Source organism: Misgurnus anguillicaudatus, chromosome 3 (assembly GCF_027580225.2).
Source record: "Misgurnus anguillicaudatus chromosome 3, ASM2758022v2, whole genome shotgun sequence".
NCBI classification, from domain to species: Eukaryota; Metazoa; Chordata; class Actinopteri; order Cypriniformes; family Cobitidae; genus Misgurnus; species Misgurnus anguillicaudatus.
Genome location: NC_073339.2, coordinates 42,262,761 through 42,284,225, shown reverse-complemented (window position 1 = coordinate 42,284,225; position 21,465 = coordinate 42,262,761). Strand labels below are relative to the sequence as shown.

Sequence of the window (21,465 nt, the reverse complement as noted above, 5' to 3'; positions counted from 1 at the left end):
TGGAAGTGTCATGTTTTGATTAAGGGGGCGGTATTATTATAATTGGCCTTGCTACCTACGTCACAAAACAGGTGAAATCTGAATGACCTAATTTTTCACATGCTTGCAGAGAATGGTTTACCCAAACTAAGTTACTGTGTTGATCTTTTTCACATTTTCTAGGTTGATAGAAGCACTGGGGACCCAATTATACACTGTAAAAAAATCCATAGAAATTACAATATTATTGCAGCTGGTTTAATTTTAATACAGAATAAAATGATACAATAACAGCCTCATGCAAAGCATTCTGGGAACCAATCAAACTTTTTCTGTTTTTTGCTTCAGATTTTGTTTCCCAGAATGTTTTGCTTGATGCTGTTTTTCTAGTTTTATTCTGTAAAGACAAAGCCTTGTAAATGTTTAATGTTCATTTAACTTTGAACAAAATGTTGCCAGTAATCACATAAATTTAAATCTACAGTAAGTTACCGGCAACTCAGCTGCAAATTTCTACGGAATTTTTTTTACAGTGTATAGCGCTTTGGCCTCTTTAAGACCTGGGGCCTCATTTATAAAGTGTGCGTACGCACAGATTTAATCGTAAAGTGTGCGTACGCACAGATTTAATCGTAAAGTGTGCGTACGCAAATCCACAGCAAAGTCCATATAAAAACTTTCTTTGACATGGAAAAGTGCTTAGCGCCACATCAGGGTCTGGGCAGACGTACGCACTTTTGGTTGTCCGATTGCTGCAGGTTTTGGGCAATATAAGCCATTCTTGCTGCTCGAAATTGAAACATTGACAAGCGCTCTTTTATATATATATATATATATATATATATATATATATATATATATATATATATATATATATATATATATATATATATATATATATATATATATATATGTAAGGGATAATGTAGAGGCAGCCGGTAGTTATTGGGAAATAAGCCCCGACAGTGTGATCAGATTTCCCAATAACTACCGGCTGCCTCTACATTATCCCGCTTATTACACGGCTACTTGCCACATAAGAAAAAAAAACTGGACATGAGTATGAATTTGAAACGTTTTATTGGCATATTTGTTTTAAATTAACATTTTTATCCTTCTGCGAAACTTTGCACCGATGCATAAAATGATCGTAATACCTTATTAAGATCCTCTGCTTCATACTTGTCTGTCTCCATTTTTTCTCTTTTAGCCAGTCTTTGAGAAGTTTTAATCCCCATTCTGTATTTTTTTGTGTGTTGGCTTCGTAGCTGTCATGCTCTATTTTGTCAAGTTCAGTCTCAGTAAGCTGTCTGTGTCTTGTCGTGGTTGTCGAGTGTTTGTCACAAGATGGCGCCAAACAGACAGTAATCTTTATTGATCTTTATTGGCGCGGAGCGATTTTACTCGTGCAAGTAGTCCGGCTATGCGTTATTATTTTGGAGCGGTTATTATTTGAAAAGAACGAACCTGCAAATGTCTCAACTGACCAATCAGAATCAAGCATTCCAGAGAGCCGTGTAATAAACATATATATATATATATATATATATGACATTAATTAGGCATCGTTTAAAGGCGGAGGTCTGAAACTGCTCAGCTGCGCACAAGTTCAAGATCATTTGCGATTGATCGATTTCACATCTGAAAGAAAGGGGTACACGCATTTTCTGTGCGTATGCATTTTTGATACAATTATTGTAAGATCAAATGTAGGATGGTTTCTACGCAGCATTTTATAAATGAGGCCCCTGGATGTGCTCTTGACAGATTTCTTGAAACGTATCCATCAGTTTTTCCTACACAAACTAGGAAAATATAAGTAATTGTACACACCACAAATTATGAACCACAAACAACCGTCAAAGTTATTAAATTATATTTTATTAAATTCAGTCGAGTCCAGAGGAAATGACATTGTGATAAAACACTTGTTGGCTCATGTTGCACACATCTCACACTGAACCATTATAGCATATATCAGTTGATCTCTGTCTGGTTTTACAGCTCATCCTTGCTGGCATCATTGGTAGATTTTTCAGCTGATTCATCTGTCACCTGATAAGCAGGAAGAGGGTTTGAAATACACAAATACATACTTTACACTTTGTGTTTAAAAACAAAGTTACACAAACAGCCTAAATAATCTTGTCACTTACATCATCTTCTTCATCATCTTCATCATCATCTTCTTCATCCTCTTCTTCTGGTAACACACCTCCATTATCCAGGAATTTTGAAAAAGTCTCCAAGTCTCTCTGTCCGTTATAGTCAACAATCTGATTTTACAGAATATTAAAAGCAGTGTTAGTACCTTAAAAATCATGTTTTATTTTACAGTTTACAGTATGAAAGATTTTTATTACAATAAAATATAATTTATTTAAAGATAAAGTCCCTTCTGTGCCACTAGGGTCTAAAAGACATCAGCTAAATTTAAAGGGCACCTATTATGGTCTTTTTACAAGCTATAATATAAGTCTCAGGTGTGCACAGAATGTGTTTGTGAACTTTTAGCTCCAAATACCCCATAGATCATTTATTATAGCATGTCCAAAATGACCCTATTTGGGTGCCCTGTTTTAATGTCTGTATCTTTAAATGCAAATGAGCTACAGCTCCTCACTACCTTACAAAAGTACAGTGAGCGCTTTTAGTTAAAATAGATCTGATTGATACAGTCTGAGACAATAATATTAAGTGGACAGGGTATAATTTGCTGAGGGTGGAAACTATGGTAATGCAGGACTGTAAGTGGGCGGGGCTTTATCAATGTGACCTCACATTGATAAGGGAATCAAAACGGCATGTCTAATGACACTGCTTTGGTATAATGAGGATTAAAAGTCAAGGAGCGGGTGGATTTTTTTCTTCGTATGCTGGTTGTGTTTACCTACCCATGGTCTCACGAGGTTTTGTGATATAGTCATGTATTTTTGTTGATTATTTTTTCGTGATATTGTCACGAATTTCCGCATTCTTTCGCGATCGTACAACGAATTCCTGTTTTCGTGTGACCACCACGCACTGGTACTCAACTGCTTTTTCCTATTTTTAAACTATTGTCGCTTCGGTTTAGGGTTAAATCTGGTGCTTGCATTAGAATGTCACTTTATATATTGGTTTATACTATTTTTTCTAAATTTATTTTTTATATGTCACCTGGCGTTAGGGTTAGTGTTGGGTTTGGTTAGGGATGTCATTTTATTTAAATCTAACCATAAACCGAAGCGACAATGGTAAGAAAATAGGACAAAACAGTTGAGTAACCAATATGTGATAATCACATGAAAACAGGAATTCGTTAAACGATCACGAAAAAACACGGAAATTTGCGACAATATCACGAAAAAAGAATCAAAAAAATATGTGACTTTATAACGAAATTTCGTGAGACTGGGCTGTGTTTACACACTGCCAACACACATTATGTCCAAAACACCTTGTAAAAGTGGATTTTGCATAATAGGTGCCCTTTAAAGGGGACATTTGTGCATTTTTCAAGTATGCAGAGTATGTTTTACTCACCTTCTTTTCAGCCACAGCAGGAAAGTATTTAATAGTGGGAAATCCCTTTACTGAAATATCCTCTACCTCATTTTCTATGGCATCCATTTTAGCAATTATTATGTTCTCATGGTCTTTGTACTTTTCACCCAACTTATCCCAGATGGGTGCAAGCTCCTTACAGTGGCCACACCATGGTGCGTCTGTGAAATGCAAACAAAGATTATGTTAGTGTCAACATTATATCCATTTATCTGAATATGAATGATTGCTTAACTTACAAAATTCCACAAAGACGTTCTTAGTTTCATCAAAAGCCACTTCGGCAAAGTTTTTTCCTACAAGGACTTTAACTGGATTCTTGTCCCAGTCTTCTGGAATTTCTTGACTCTTCAAATGGGGCTGGATTAAAATGTAATATTAGAAAAGCTTTCTTAATATTAGAATACTGTTGCATTTAATTCAACATGAACACTATGAATTTCCAATTTTGTATGACGCCCAATATGGCTTATTAAAGGCGGGGTGCATGATTTATGATTTTATGAAAAACACTTTCGGGGTCGGGCTAAGTACCCAAAACACACTTGTAGCCAATCAGCAGTAAGGGGCGTGTCTACTAACCGACATCGTTGCCTGGGTTTGGTATATGTGGGGCGGGTCTATAAAAAAGGTCCAGATTCTATTGGGGTAGGGGCGTGTTTGTTTAGGTGATTTCAAATGTCAACATTGGCTTTCAGAGATAATGCACCCCGCCTTTAAGTTGGACTTGTTGGAAACAGGGTGACACTAAGACATTATTTGAACAATGTAAAAATAAAAAATAAAATACCATAAAAGATAAATGTTCACTTTTAAGCAAATAAAATGCATTAATGGGCCAAACATATTTCATTCCATTACAAAAACCGGTTTAGCAAATGTCTGCAGGTGTTTAATATAAATGTTAGCATTGCATAACAATGTTTATTTGCAGGCTTCCTTCTTGACAAGCATTTGCAAAACATTTTGCTTCCTTACTGTCAAACATCAGCAGTGGATGCTTTATGTATTCCTACTATAGGTTGGAACGTCACACTTCTAAATGCATTGTATTCTTTGCAGTAAACATGAGGGATAACATTTTTATTAATTTTCATTTATACCTTAAGCTGTTTGTGACCCTGTCTGTGAAATTCAGACTGAAGTCTCATAATGTAAATATAAAATTAGGAGCATCAAAGTTTGATTTCAGTCTCTGATTTCAATTTTGATCCTATTAATATAACTTAAGTGTGTACAGTGTGTACATTTTAGCGGCATCTAGTGGTGAGGTTGCACATTGCAACCAACGGCTCAGTCCAATGCTCAACCCTCGCTTTTGAAACGCATAGAGGAGCTACGTTAGCCACTACCGAACAAACATGTCATTGTCGGAGACAACTTAGTAAAAAAAGTTTGCGTTAAGGGCTTCTGTAGAAACATGGAGGCACAAAATGGCGACTTTCATGTAAGGGGACCCTCGGTGTATGTAGATAAAAACATCTGATTCTAAAGTAATAAAAATATAATGGTGCATTATGAAAGGTCTTTATACACCCCTGATCATATAGTTTGGTATAATATTTTTCTTTTATGTCAAGTGATCCTTCTAAAAATTACACACTGCACCTTTAAGGTTGTATTTTCACTTTACGTGTTCTTTATGATGATTTTATGTAGTAAATCACAAAAGAAATGACTTTAGCTGGGTTTTAAGACTGGGTCAAATATTATTGTAATTATTGTTTTAAAGTATAATCAAATTTAATTTACAAGTAATTTCACAGTTACAGCAACTCATCACTAGTCAAGAAAAAATTGTGCACATGTTCTGTGAATGAAGATTAAAGGTTAAACCATTACACACCGGTATTTTTCCATCCAGCACTCCTTGGCAAAATGCTCTTAATGTGTCTTTGTTGATGGCTGGTTCATCCATTGCATATTTCATCACTGTGTCTGTGTTGATCATACGAACGGCAGGAACATCGTTTTCAGAAAGACTGAAGTATTTCAGCACATGATCAACTTTGTCTGATGAAATATCAATCTTGATGAAAAGCACCTAAAAACACAAACATTTAATTTTACGAATTACCTAGTGAGGTAATAGCAATGTCTATACTGAAAAGTGCATATAGCACAAACTCACATTGTCCTTAAACTCGCTGGCAATGGCTCTAAAGTCCTCCAGCAGTGCTTTCTGGGATTCCACAGTTGAATTGATGAATAGAAGGTAGTGTTTGTGGACCTTAGAGCCGAAAATTTGTTCAGCATTCTGGGAAGAAAATATGAAAGTTAAATGTTACAATTGAAACTGCCGTTTTTTATTTTGTTTTGTTGTTTAAAGTTAGAAATAAAAGTTATACTTTGGACTTGCCTATCTTAAAAAAAAAAGATTACTTAAAATGTACTAAATAACTGAAACTGAAAATGTGTTACTTTTATTAGTTCTCAAATTAAATGAATGCTTGGATTCAAACCTTTAGCGGCAGTGTACCGTACAGGGTTTCACTGTAGTAAAAAAATTCCGTAGAAATTTGCAGCTGGGTTGCCGGTAACTTACCGTAGATTTAAATTTATGTTATTACTGGCAACATTTTGTTCAAAGTTAAATGAACATTAAACATTCACAAGTCTTTGTCTTTACAGAATAAAACTAGAAAAACAGCATCAAGCAAAACATTCTGAAACAAAATCTGAAGCAAAAAACAGAAAAAGGTTGATGATGATTTCTGGTTCCCAGAATGGTTTGCATGAAGCTGTTATTGTATACACTGTAAAAAAAAATCCGTAGTTTTTACGGTGAAATACCGGCAGCTGTGGTTACCAGAACAATTCTGTAAAAAATACAACTTAAAACCGTAAAAACAACAACACCACCGTTGTGTGCATTGCAGCGAGCTTTTGTGGATTTTGCAGGTCTTGCCTGTATACAGAATTTCTTTGATTGGCTGTTTGGAATCTCTTATTTTTTTAATGGTAAAATGCAGATGAGATTGCCAGACAACCACCTTAAAAATTATGAACATGTAAACAACTTTTTGTATTTCATTAACTAATATAATTTTGTTCATTTTAGTCCGGGTGATGGAGAAGGCAGCTGCACAAAGAAACAAAGTTTGTTGTGAAATTATTACAAATTGTTTTCTAATTATCTGCCAACAACTTGAAAAGAGACAGTGGACATACACAAAGATTGTATCATACAAACAAATACAAAACAACATCAGGGTAAGTTTTCAATGGCTCAGTGTCTACATGAGTCCGTTTTACAGAGTTAGAAAGTGACACTTAAATAATGACATGATGAATGAACATTAATGATGAAATAGAGAGCAGTCAAAACACAAGTACAACTAAACTACAGACAAAATCTTAGATGAACATTAACTGTATAAATATAACATATAAACACATTCAATCGCTCAAGATCTCACCAGATGAGAATTAAACACAAACACCATTAACATCCACACTTAATACAAACCAGTTTGACTTTATTTGGTTTGTTTGATGTCACCATTATGGTGATCATTGTTTCCTTAAATGGGGCACTTGGCTCGTAGGTGTTTGGGTTAAGCTTTCTCTGACTGTTAAAATAATGTGTCAATACACACAAGCTATGGTCTAAGAAGCTGAAATAAATGAAATCAAGTGATGTTGGTAGAATTTTAATGATGGTCTAGTCATCTTATAGTTTACCAAGCAGGTGTTCTAAAATAAACTCTAAACGTGAACATTAAGTTCTTTCTGTTCCCTCTTCCCCATTTTCTTGTGGGACGATGTTACAGAGTGGCAATGAATTTAGACAATTAGACTTAAAACCAGTAAAAAATAATCTCAGGCGATTCTGTGACTAAACAAAATCAGTCTAGACATCAAGAATCAGCATACAAATCACAACAACGGTGACCCAAAACATGAAAGCTGCATGCCGCAATGCATGCTGGGTATTACCATAGTACAAACTTATCTGGCATGCATTGCACTTAATCTGAATTAGTTTTTTGATGGTCACCACTATTGAGCTTTGTAGGTTGAATCTTGATATGAATATGAAGTGTTAAAAAAACTTTTTAACCAGTCCCAAAGCTCTTTCTAGCCCAACAGCTATAATTGCAGAAGACCGCACAAACACCAGACATTAAACAAATTTCTCTCTTACTATAACTACCAGTCGCTCACAATTTTTATGTGGATAAATCAAACCACTTAACAGTAAAGAAGTGTTGGAGACTTGTTTTTACAACCCCTTTCATTATCAACAAGTGCTCTGTGTCACCCACTAACACAATTGACAAAAAGAAAAAGGAATTAAGTAACCGTTGAGGCTCAAGACCCCAACTAAAACAACCACTGATCACCATAATGGTGACTTCAAACAACATTTTTGATAAATCATCATCTAACCCTCTGTTAATTCTCAATAAGAGATTATGTAAATGTATGACAGAAATAAGTCAAACTGGTGTGTAATAAGTTAATATTCTCCTATTATAAGCTTAATTCTCCTATGGGGAGATCTTGTCTCATTTTGTCTGTAGTTCAGTTGTACTTGACTGCTTTCTATTTCATCATTGATGTTCATTCATCATTATTCGGGTGTCGCTTTTTGGCTCTGTGGGGTGGACTCGTGTAGACACTGAGCCGTTGAGGACTTGCCCTGATGTTGTTTTGTGTTTGTTTGTGTGGTGCAGTCTTTGTGTATGTCCACTGTCTCATTTCAAGTTGTTGGCAAATAATTAGAAAACAATTTGTAATAATTTCACAACAAACTTTGTTTCTTTGTGCAGCTGTCTTTTCCATCACCTGGTTTATAGTGGTTTTCTACATATATTAAAATATGAATAAAATTATATTAATTAATGAAATACAAAAAGTTGTTTACATGTTCATATATTTTTAAGGCGGTTTTCTGGCAATCTCATCTGCATTTTACCATTAATAAAGAAGAGTTTCTAAACAGTTAATAAATCAAAGAAATTCTGTATACAGGCAAGACCCGCAAAATTCACAAAAGTTCGCTGCAATGCACACAACGGTGGTGGTGTTGTTTTTACGGTTTTAAGTTGTATTTTTTACAGAAATGTTCTGGTAACCACAGCTGCCAGTATTTCACCGTAAAAACTACGGATTTTTTTTACAGTGTAGTTTTATTCTGTAAAGATAAAAACTTGTTAATATTTAAAATTTATTCAACTTTAAACAAACTCTTCAGTACAAGGAGTTTATAAGTTATGGCGGCTCAAACATGCATTTTAGTCTGGGACTAGGAAAAGCCTTGTCTGAGAAACCGCCCCTTACATTTTTAATATAATACTTTGACATTGACAAAAATTTTAAAGATTATTTTATTTGACCTAATATTTACTAATACTTTTAAGTAAAGTTTTTAATTTTAAATAAATTACAAAAAAATGTTGCAGGCATTTTATTAATTTATTAAGTTTCGTATTCTTCACTCAAAAAATGTATTGTTACCTTTTTATGTAATTAAAGAAAAAAGAATTTCACTTATAATAATAGTTCATATTATAAAAGTTCATTTGGGTCAACACATTAAAATTTAGTGGGTTTTTAGTTTTTAATTTTTTTGTTTTTAATTTTGAATAAATTACAAAACATATTTTGTTACATGCAATTTAAATAATTTATTAAGTTTCTTTTTCACTCAAAAAAAAAATATTATTACCTTTTTATTTAACTTAAGAACGTTTTCATTTAAAATAAATTAGTTTGGTTAGGTCAACACAATTTAGTGGGTTTTATTTTTAATTTTTTAGTTTTTAATTTTAAAAAAATTCCAAAAAAATATTTTGTAAATTTCTAATTCTTCACTCAAAAATAAATTTTTAAATTTTTTGTTAGGTCAACACAATTTAAGTTAAATACATTTATTCTGCCCTACAAAGGCAAAATACCTTAACACGTGTGTGAAAATGAGAAAAATGACTTTAAAGTTTAGACTTATAGTGAGTTTCAGTTGTCAGTTAATTTCTTCTTTATTTTTATTTTCTCAAAAAAACATAAAATTGACTCAAGATACTAATGCAAATAATAAAGGAGGCCTTGAATGTCTCAAAAATATCAATAAGTAATTTTTGACCAAAAACGAAGTTTCTGCCTTTTGTCTTTGTAGGGCAGTATTGTAGTATACAGCTTAATTTTTCAAAGAAAACATTTTAACACTAATCTTCACTTTTAAGCATGATCAAAGTAACAAAGATGGACCAATGTAATTATGCACTTTAAGTAAATTACACAGCCATTTCACTATTTTCAGTGTAGATGGTTGAGATGCAACTTAACAACTGAATCAATAGGTGTTACCTCTTCATTAAATGTAATGACAAGCTCCACACGGTTGGATTGGATGAAGGAAATCAGGTCATCTTTGACTAGCTTGTCATCCTTGGAAAGCGACATGTCTGCACGCTTATCATCAAACTGAAACATTTACACAACGATGTAACAGAGCTAAACAATTGGACAGATAATACAAAACTACTTTTTTCATGTATAACCCGCAGTTTGATGTAGTTAGATAATATATTCCTTCAAAATTACCTTCTTGAAGATCACAACTGAATCGCCATTTACGTCATACTTCTTGAAGAGCTCTGGATCGCTTGTGATGCCAAAGTTGACGTCCACTACCGTTAAAGATACATCATAAAATGTTTTTGCTTCCTCCCCTTCCAAATCCTGTTAACATTAAAAACATTAAGGTCTTTACAAACTTACAAACAGTCTTCAATGAAAACATACAGCACGAATTCATTACAAACTTAACCTGATTTAATGATGCCCTGATGAAGTGGCAGTCAACGTGTGAATTTCTCTGTATACATTTCTTTATTTATTCTTTATTCTAGCATCTATGGCAAGAATTGGTTAATGCATGCACACGTTGGGGCAGGGGCAATTTTGGTATCTCCAATTCACCTAACTTGCATGTTTTTGGCCTGTGGGAGGAAACAGGAGTACATTGAATAAACCCACACTGAGCCACTGTGCCGTATAGTCTTTAAAGATAAAAAAAAATTAAGGATGCTTTTGTTGAATGGACAGGACTTTAATCCGTATGTTTACATTTATGCATTTGCTTATCCAAAGCAAGGGCATGACAAGGTACATACGTTTTATCAGTATGTGCGTTCCCTAAACCTTTACATTGCTAACATGATGCTAAATGTGCTACAGAACTAAATTTGTATATCCTGTTATAGGTGTGGTTATAAGACACTGCTGGATCTTACAAGTCAGTTACCTTATGCAAACATGAATTATTTTACCTGAAAGAATCCAACCACCACCACATCATTTGAGTCCAGCAGCTCCTCTGCACTCTTTATATCATTGAGGACAGTTGCACTGGGTCCGATATGGCGCTCCAGCCAGCTCCTGATACCCTTAACAGTTCGCTTTCCATTCAAATTAATACAAACACACCCCTTACATACTCATGTATAGAGATTACATTGTGTATTCAAGTAAATCATATTACCATTAAAGTCTGTTGCGTTTTGCCTATTGCCATCTTTGAGGAATTTAAGTGTTGGAAAACTGTTAACGTTGAACTCATTGGCAAGTTCCCTTTCTTCTGTCGCATCCACTTTGGCCAGTCGTACAGCTGAAGACTCTGTCTTGAGTATTTCAGCCACTTCTGCATAGATGGGCTCCAGAGAACGGCAGTGACCGCACCACGGGGCATCTTTTATAAAAGACAGGTGTAAGAACGGTCGATTTAAAAAAGACATAAAAATATTGCATCTAAAATTAAAGGGGTGGTTTCCCAGACAGTCCCAGACTAAAATGCATGTTTGAGCCACCTTAAAGGCAGGGTTCAACAGTTTTTTAACACAGAGTTTCCTCATGCTAAACAAATGCAAAGTGTCAAAAAAGGAGTTGGCCATGTATTTCTGTGCCGAATGCACTTCGCCAAGGTTCATACAAGTTTTGGAAAGTCCAGCTGACGTTTCAGGGATAATACGTATCACTTCGTAACTCCTCCTTACACATTTTTTCATATATTATCGGAAAGAATCGGTAAAGCTAATCTGTCTTTTATATGAAACCAAAGACTCTTCAGAAATATGAATTATGTAATACTACTTTATAGGTAATCAAGATTAACATCAGATACTGTAGGCAGAAACAGCGTGTGTTATAGACACTTTCATTTAAAAACATCTTACCCTGACATATCTTAAATGACAAGTTGGGTATTTTACACTTAAAGCCCTGTTTTCAGATTGTTTATGGTGAAATAGAACTGTTTTGACTGAAATTTTGACATATGCGGCTGCTCCGAGAATTTTCGGGTGTTTGTGTTTCACCTCCCACCTCTACAACGGGTGTATAGGTGCACTGGAACAATCCCTCCCAAAATGCCTCAAACGTTCATCCACAAAGACGTGAAACTCACCGAGTGGTCAGGGGTGAGCACCGACACGCCCACACAAAAATCACCGCAAAAGACGCATTCCAACAGGTGTTTTACCATTCGTTGTTAACTTGTGGACCTATTTTTTCAAACGCCTCACACCCGTATATTCTTCCGTTGAGAGCTTGAATAATAGACACTCCAGCCCAGTTGGTGGCGCTAATCCGCCATTGCCATTTGCAAGAATAAAAACAAAGTTCCCAGCGGGAAGTAATACCGTACCTCACAGCACATCTAATACAAGTCAGTGGAGTTGCCAAAAACTACGATAAAACCTGTTGGAATGCGTATTTTGCAGCCATTTTTGTGTGAGCATATCAGTGAACACCCCTGACCACTCGGTGAGTTTCACGTCTTTGTAAACGAAAGTTTAATGCGTTTAAGGAAGGATTGCTCCAGTGCACCTATAGACCCATTGTAGAGGTGGGAGGTGAAACACAACCCCCCGAAAATTCTTGGGGCAGCCGCATATGTCGAAATTTCAGTCAAAACCGTTCTATTTCATTATAAACAATCTGAAAACAGGGCTTTAAGTGTAAAATACCAAACTTGTACTTTAACATACATCAGTGTTTTTGTTTTGTCTCGAGATGCACATGAGAAATATTTTTTGTAAGGTATGTTTGTAAAAACTACTTAAATGTCTTAACATAACTAAGTCCTGAATTAAATCTGGGAAACCCCAAATTGTTATATCATTATATTTCTGGGGAAAAAACACACACATGAATACAGAAGGCGTCAATTGTGAAAAGATTTTAACCAAAAGGTTCATCTGTGGTTTTAGAACAAACCCAGGTAAAAATAATTCTATTAAAAATATACTTTAAAAAATTTGTACTAACTATTTTCAACTTTTTGTCAACTTAACATCTATTTGACTACACTTCAAGTGTAAATAGTATACTAAAATGGAACAACTTTTTTTAAACTTCAAGTGCACTAAAATACACTACTGAAAATCAAGATTCATGAGCAATTAAGCACAGTATGCATTGTATCGCCATTCTAATGGAAATTACAGTTGTGTTTAAGTACATTTTGTGTATACACTAAAAGTATACTTTTCAAAAAACATATTAAATAAAGCACAACAAGTAGAAGCATTCTTCATACTTGTTTTATACTTCATGTACTTCAATCATATTTCTAATACACTACAGTATACTACTTTTTTACTTTTAGATTTTAGGGTGCAAAAAATAAATATATTGTATAAATAAATCTATAAATATTCTTAGAATTTTTTTTTAAACAACAATTAAATATTGTTGTGACAACTAGCCCCTTGCATGGTTGCATAAGTGAAATATTTATGCAATAATTACACTTGTTTATACTTTATGCACTTTAAAATGCTTAAAATGAAGCAATGTTGTACTACAATGACATCACACTACTTTGCTGTTAAATTTGCATAACTTTCCCCACCTCAACCGTGAGAAAATAACATCTGTGCTTTTAATGGATGATGTGTCAAGGTAACACTTTACAAAAAGGGTCCATGTGTTAACATTATTAACTACATTAGTTAACTAATAGTAAACAATACTTCAATAGTATTTATTTATTTTAGTGGCCTATATGTTAATTTCACCATTGATTAAATCAAACACTAACATTAACAAAAATAAATAAATACAGTACTCATTGTTATCTAATGCATTAACTATTGTTAATAAAGAATACCTTATTGTAAAGTATTACCTTTAAAACTTTCTTTTTATTTAGTTTATTTATATTTTTATCTTGCAACCAAGAAGCCTACAATATACTTTTGAGTAAATATGCTGCTTTTTATCTCACTAAAACATAAAGTCTTTTTTCTTTCATTTCTAATCATCAAACATCAAAACTAAGCAATGCTATTTAGTTAACTGCATTACGCAAAGCGTATATAAAGTACTTACAAAACTCCACAAGCAGGTATTTGTTTTCACTCAATGCTCTATCAAAATTGACGCTATGTAAGACCAGGACGTCTTTCTCCTCTGTTATTTCTTCTGTCTTTTCTGGTTTCTCTGGTTCTGTTTCCTTTTCAGAGCTGTCCTGTTCTTTCTCCTCAACATTTTCCTCAACCTTTTCTTCTTCTGCCCTCACGCACAGGACGCAGAGCAAAAGGGTTAAACTCAGGACACACAGAAGTCTCATGGTCGTGATGGTGCTGAAATGAAGCTGTCCATGCTGCTGTCCGATCTTGTGGTGCTGATAAGAGAGATCCGACAGTGACGAATCATTGAAAGAGCGTGCGTGGTGAAAATCTACTGGTCTCACATCTACATCTTCTCTTAAAGCACTGTTCATTTTCAGCATCAGATTACATGCAAATAGAAAGTAAACCTCCAAAACCTAACCTACTTTCTATCATTCTTAGTTTATTGAAAGGCAAGAATAACTAGATTAATTTGCATCTGATCACATGATCATATATCATGCAGCATCATTAAAAATTATTTTAAAATAACAAAATAAAGATCAATCAATAATAAGATTAATAGATATTTCATCCTTAAACATGCATTCTAGTGAGATATGCATTCAATGGGTTAACTTTTAAAGAGAGCAATGTCTGTGAATTAGTAATGAGTCAAACACGTGCCCCAACTGGCATTTTGTCCACGTGCTGCGTAAACTGTACACGTAAGCACTCACACTGAGCTGAATCAAGAAAATGTGGCTCTTTTTCTGTTTGAGATGTGGATTACATCAATAAGTACAGAAAAGAAGATAGCATGCATTTAATACACACTAGCAACTTACAGTACATTGCATTCAGTGTATTTGGTTTGTTAGTTTGTAACCTGGGGTTTGAAACAACGTCATGTGCTATTGCTTCTCCATACTCTTCCAGTAGAGACAAATTTACTTTGAAATGTAAACTTAAGTAAACTGTAGCCTACATTCAAAAATGCACATTTAAAATAAATGCTTTTTTATGCATCTAATTTATTGCACATAACCAAAGAGATTTAGGAAATGTGACAAAATAGCAGTTCATTCTGTTTTATTCTCTGTTTCTGTCTTAAACAACTTTCAATTCGATTCAATTCGATTTGTATAGTGATTTTCACAATGCAAATTGTTTTAAACTTTACAGAAAATGCATATTTATGTCAGAAAATAAAGTTGTTAGTATAAATTATGCTTTTCACAGCACATTAATGTGCATTATAGCAATTATATATATGAAAAGTCTCTTTCATTATACGAAATTAAATTATGTCATTTAAAGTCATCAAGCAGGTAAGGGTGGTTGTCACATACTCATAGATGTTAGGTCATCTAGTTTTCATTAAAGTATGAATTTAGGGTGTAGACTTGTTACCTAAAAACAGATGAAGAATAACACCAATGCACAGTTAATGTGAATTTGACTGATTTCACTTATTTCCACCTAATGACTTAACAAAGATTTAAAGTGAAATGTTAAAGGGGCCATGTCACAAGACTTTTTTAAGATGTAAAATAAATCTTTGGTGTCCCCCTGCAGTCTCACAAGGTTTCGTGATATAGTCAAGTAAATTTTTTATTATTTTTTTGTGATATTATCGAAAAAACTTGGAAATTCGTGATAATATCACGAAAAAGATTCAGAAATTTACGTGACTATATCATGAAACCGTGTGAGACTAGGAAGTGTCCCCAGAGTACACATGTGAAGTTTTCAAAATACCATATAAATAATTTATTATAGCATGTTAAAATTGCCACTTTGTAGGTGTGTGCAAAAATTTGCAGTTTTTGGGTGTGTCCTTTAAAATGCAAATTAGCTGATGAAATTCAAACACTGATCGCAATGATGGTGGTTTGTTGCAATTGAAACTGAATTGTGCTGTGAATTATTTTCTCCCTCTCTCTTTCTCTGCACTAAATGGCAGTGCTGAGATTGGAAAGTGCAGATTAAGGGGGCGGTATTATTATAATAAGATCCTCTTATGACATCATAAGGCAGCCCAGTCTCACAAAATTTCGTTATAGTCACGTATTTTTTTTATTTTTTTTCGTGCTATTATCACGAATTTTCGCGTTTTTTCGTGATCGTATAACGAATTCCTGTTTTTGTGTGATTATCATGTATTGGTTACTCAACTGTTTTGGCCTATTTTCTTAACATTCGGTTTAGGGTTAGATTTACATAAAAAGACATCCCTAACCAAATCCAACTCTAACCCTAACGCCAGGCAACATATAAAAAAATAAATCAGAAAAAATAGTATAAACTAATATATAAAGGGACATTCTAATGCAAGCACCAAATCTTACCCTAAACCAAAGCGACAATGGTTTAAAAATAGGAAAAGCAGTTGAGTAACCAATACGTGATAATCACACGAAAACAGGAATTCGTTATACGATCACGAAAATTCGTGATAATAGCACGAAAAAAGAATTAAAAAAAAATACGTGAATATATCACGAAACTATGTGAGACTGGGTAGCATAAGGAGAGCCATATTTTAATGACCTAATTTTTCACATGCTTACAGAGAATGGTTTACCAAAACTAAGTTACTGGATTGATCTTTTTCACATTTTCTAGGTTGATAGAAGCACTGGGAACCCAATTATAGCACTTAAACAAAAGTCAGATTTTCATGCCATGGCCCCTTTAAGAAAAGAATATTGACAATAAACACGTGATTTTTTCCAAAGGTTTTTTCCTTTAATAAAAACAAAACAAACAACTATCAAAAAAAGACCAACAAAACAAGGATAAACAAGATTTTTAAGTTTTTTTTATGGAAAAATAATGAAATAATTATTTTAACAGTGTTGCATTTGGTAAGGTTTATTATTAAAAGAAGTGAAAATGCCAATAAAAAACAAAATAAAAAAACAATATACATATATTGCTTCTAAGATACATTATTCTTGTTTTATTGAAAAACAAAACATTGATTAACCACAGGATTGTTTGCAGTATAAGGGGTTGTTTTGTAGAAATGTTTCTTATATTAACTGAAAGTCACAGTTGAATTCATTGCTATCTTTATCAATGGCCCAATGAGCAAGTAAATCACTGAAATCTGGGGTACTTGAGCTACTGAGAGTCTCTGAAATACTGGAGCTGGTCATCGTGCAAACATTATTGTTACTGTACACGTTCAATGAAGAGTTGTTATCGGGGCTTTCTGAAGTGTTGGTCATACCGAACGAGATCTCCAGTGTGTTTGTATCTCTTAACACATCAATCTGGTGTGAGAGAGGCTCTGTCCAGAAGCTGATAGGTAGGGATCGTTGACTCATGGGTAGACCCCGGCCCTTCCTTTGAGCATCATTAAAGAGCTCTGCGAGTGGTCCCAGCGACTCAGGCTCCTCCCCCTGCCCTGATGATGCAACTTTAATGAAGTCAGCGTAGTAGCGTTGGCGTCCCCCAACCTTCGGACACGGTGACTCAGCGTAAATGTCACAGGTGTCTGGGTCTTGGGTTCGCCCGAAGTAACGTTGGACGTCATGGCTGATGAGGTCAGCAAACCGCAGCAGCTGATTGGTCATCTCTGTGTTATGGGGGGCGGGATCAAAACTCCATGGCTCTTCTTCATGAGAAACAATGGAAACTTCATCCTCTTCATCTTCCAAACTGTCCTCAACTTCTTGTCTCAGCTCCACTTCAAACTCCTCTTCGGTCTCCTCCTCATCCTCTACAGAAAGGAAGCAAGCCTGCAGAGGTTTCGCCAAACCAAAATTACTCAGCGTTCTGATCACGCTTGCTGCCATGCTATGAAAGAAATTGAATGTTAGCACGGAATAGCATAGGAGATTTACAGAAGAAAAGATTGTCACAACGTCAGACAAAATGGAGAGAAAATGGTCCCAAGCTGTCACTGGACCCTTTAAAACGTACCTAATATGTACCATTTAGGTACAGTATTTGGTACCAATCTGAATCTGAAATTTGATATAAACTCTTTAGGTACAAATGTGTACTTTTTGAAAGAGCACCATCCCAGTGACAGCTGGGGACCCTTTTTTTCTCTTTTTATTTTTGAAAGCTGTACAGGCCCCATTTATCAAACTGTTGGCAATTAAAAGTTCCCAGGATTATGTAGGAAAAATATAACTCAGTTGCAACATGATCTTGTGGAAAGTTGTGTTATAGTCACTCGAAATTTGATTAATTTAATTATGTCCATGGCACAAAATTCAACTTTATTTCGAATGTCTTTTTCGTGTCTCTCAGCACGAATTTCTATAAATAGTTATTCATGTCCGTGGCACAACATCTTTTTCGTGTCATTTTATGTATTGTTTTCTTTTATTTATTTATTTTTTGCTATTTTTACATTTTTGTCGCTTGGGGTTGGGGTTAGATTTGGGATTTGGGTTAGTATGTACTTTTATTTATTGGTTTCTACATGTTTTTCTTACGTTTATAAAACTATTCTCGACTGGAGTTGGGGTTGTATTCTAACTCCAACCCTAAGCAACAATAGTAAGAAAATAGTGGAAAACAACGGACACGAAAAACTATTTATAGAAATTTGTGCGAGTGACACGAAAAAGACATTCTTGCTCAAGGCACGAAAAAAGCTAAATTTCGTTCCATGGACACGAATAAATTAATCAAATTTTGCGTGACTATAACACGACTTTTCGTGAGATCAGTCTGCTCAGTTAACAATCCAATAATGGGCCATGTAACACAATAGGATTCTGCTTTTAAACATCCAATTAAAGGCATTTTAGCTGCATTTTGGGTTATTTTCAACCTAGCATTAGGTTAAAATGGACAAACCTAACCCGTTGGGTTGTAATTTAACCTATGAGGTTTTTAAACTTGTTGGGTCAAACATAAGCATGTTATGGGTTATTTAAACCAATAGCTGGGTTTGTCCCTTTTGACCCATCACTGGGTTGAAAATAATGAGCATTTTTTAATGTATGGGTGGGGGGAGTTCCCAGATAGGGTTTAGATTAATCCAGGACTATTTCTTATTTATATTAGGACATTTAAGAAGTTTTTACAAACAAACCTTACAAAAAACAATACTGGTGTGCATCTTGTAACAAAACAATGACAACAATATATGTTAAAATTATAGTCAGGACAAATAAAGCATCTTAAACATGCATTCTAGTCTGGGACTAGGAAATCTTTCCCGGACAGGGATTAAACTAGTCCTAGACTAAAATCAATATAAGAGCTGTCCAAACTGAAAACAACTTGCACTGACATATCTTAAAATACATCAGTGCCCTTTGTTTTTCCTTAAAATGCACGCCATTAATGTTTTTAGTAAGGCATCCCAGATAGCATGCAACCATTAAAACAATGTTAAAAATCGTTGATTTGTCAATGTTGATACCATTGGATCAATATCACGTTTGCACCCTCCATTAATATTGAAAAAATATTGAAATTTCAACAAATCACCATTACCGTGATCAGTGTTTGCTTTAGTTGGCCCGTTACTCTTGTGTTTTAATGGCAAGTTTTCTTTGGCTGCTGAAGCAGCGTTTTAGAATACATCTGCTATTGCAAAGAAAACAAAGTTCTAATGTTATCAAGTAGTTTAATTCTTGTAGATATATCTAAATGATATTAATGAAATACTGCTGAAGTTATGCAAAAAATTGATTTTACAGTACTAGTTGAAAACAGTGTCTGGTCAGTTATTTTGAGGATTACAAAAACACATTTTAAAAGTTAAACTACTGAATCTATCTCTGACATCATGAATTAGTCTATGAATCTTATCAATGGTGACGATCAACAAAAGAAAGCTTCATGCTGCAATGCATGCTGGGTATCATTGTAGTACTAAACTAATTTATAACTCCCAGCATGAACTGCAGTTGATCTTTTTATCTGAATTTGTTTGATGATTGTCACCATTGTTTAGATTTGTAGGATGAGTAATGATGTCTGAATATGTCAACAATTTTTCTGTTTGTCTTGTCACAGTGTATTTACAAACCAAAACAATTATAAATGTAAAAATGGATCAACATAATCATGTAAAGCAGCTTAAATTAACATAATCTTGACATCTTCACAAAAAGCAATCAGTTTCAACGTAACTTTGAAACACATTTTTCTTTTCCAATGTACATGCGTTTGTACATAAACACATACAAACACAAAAAAGAAAAGAAAGATTTAACTTAGTGAATGTCAAGAGTCAATGACCCAACTAAAGCAAACACTGATCACAATAATGGTGATTTGTTGAAATCTCAATATTTTTTTCAATATTAATGGAGGGTGCAAACCTGATATTGATTCAATGCAGTTAACATTGACAAATCAACTGTTTTTAACATTGTTTCAATGGTTTGCATGCTATCTGGGATGTTTATTCAAACTAGTTGTAAATTAAACTAAGGCCTAGTCCTGGTTTAAGATAATCCCTGTCTGGGAAACCACCCAGTTTATAGTACAATACTAAGATTAAAAAAATAAATAAATATTTTAAAAACCAGAACAGTGTAAATAACAAACATTTCAAGAAAGAAAGAAAGAAAGAAAGAAAGAAAGCATGCCAAAATCATAGTCAATCTAAAGCTGCATTATAGGAAAAACATAACAATAAAATAAGGGAAAATTGTTCTGAAATTAGCATGCATTATTTCTTGATCTATGAATTTAGATATATTAAAACAAGCATAGTGTCAAAAAGAAAAGAATAAACAACAAGTCAAGAAAATCAAGAAAGAAAATAAAATAGCAAGATTTTGCTATATCTTGTTTAATTGCTCATTAAATAGGCTACACGTGCACATTTGTGTGAGTCTCTTACCGTATGGATGCTGCTGCTGAAGTTGCGCTCCGTGTTTGGCGTTATGGGCATTTATCGGTTTGGGCATTTATACCCATCTCTCCCGGTCAGTCTGTTTTCCGAGCAAATATTTACGCGCACGTCTGTAATTGTGTTCTGGTTAAACAGACCATGAGTTTGTCCTGGCGCCCGGCAACCGGAGAGTCAGGCGGAAACAGGCGCAGGGCAGCGGGCGCTATAACGCCGCGTGTGCCGGGGGACGCTCGAGTGTTCCCAACACACATACACAAACATATGCACAGAGAAATGCACACAAACAGCCAGAGACTGCAGTCCTTATCTCGTGCAAGATGGGCACTTAAGGGTGAACCTAAAAAGGCGTGAAATCACATCTTACGCCGTTTTGACTTTTGAATGAGCCCCTTTATAAAACCCCATTAAAAAGACAAGCAAGTTTAATGAAGTTATCCAGTGTGTTTGTACATAAACTTCAAATGAGGTCAAATTAAAGTTGTTTTTCAAATTACAAACAATATAATGCAAATCACTTAGTGCAAAAATGTTGATCCAGAGAATAAATAAGTAAAAAATAAAGTCATTAAAAGCTTGCAGTTCGAAGAGAGAAAATCCAGTAAGTTTGTACTATGCTGCTTCTGATCCTTCCCAGCGGGCACCTTGACGTCAATTTGACATCAACAAATAGTCAAGATTTTGACCACCATTTATGACGTGCATGAATATGCATTTTTTCTTTATATTTTGTAATTATTTCCTTAGTCTTGTGCTTAAAAT

General features: G+C 34.4%; 2 protein-coding genes across 2 annotated transcripts; both read right to left on the bottom strand.

Moving 5' to 3' along the window:
- Positions 1 to 1,840: 1,840 nt before the first annotated feature.
- pdia2 (protein disulfide isomerase family A, member 2) lies at positions 1,841 to 14,217 on the bottom strand. Its single transcript, XM_073866228.1, has 11 exons — positions 13,864 to 14,217; positions 11,019 to 11,221; positions 10,803 to 10,940; positions 10,075 to 10,212; positions 9,838 to 9,954; positions 5,657 to 5,782; positions 5,372 to 5,569; positions 3,765 to 3,885; positions 3,505 to 3,686; positions 2,136 to 2,255; positions 1,841 to 2,034 (listed from the first exon to the last, which is right to left on the bottom strand). The coding sequence occupies exons 1-11, from the start codon at positions 14,102 to 14,104 to the stop codon at positions 1,978 to 1,980; spliced, it is 1,641 nt and encodes a 546-aa protein (XP_073722329.1). The 5' UTR covers positions 14,105 to 14,217; the 3' UTR covers positions 1,841 to 1,977.
- A 2,577-nt stretch (positions 14,218 to 16,794) lies between these two features.
- LOC129445504 (uncharacterized) lies at positions 16,795 to 21,155 on the bottom strand. Its single transcript, XM_055206701.2, has 2 exons — positions 20,695 to 21,155; positions 16,795 to 17,672 (listed from the first exon to the last, which is right to left on the bottom strand). Exon 2 carries the CDS (start codon positions 17,669 to 17,671, stop codon positions 16,904 to 16,906), a length of 768 nt encoding a protein of 255 aa, XP_055062676.2. The 5' UTR covers position 17,672; positions 20,695 to 21,155; the 3' UTR covers positions 16,795 to 16,903.
- Between the last annotated feature and the right edge of the window lie 310 nt (positions 21,156 to 21,465).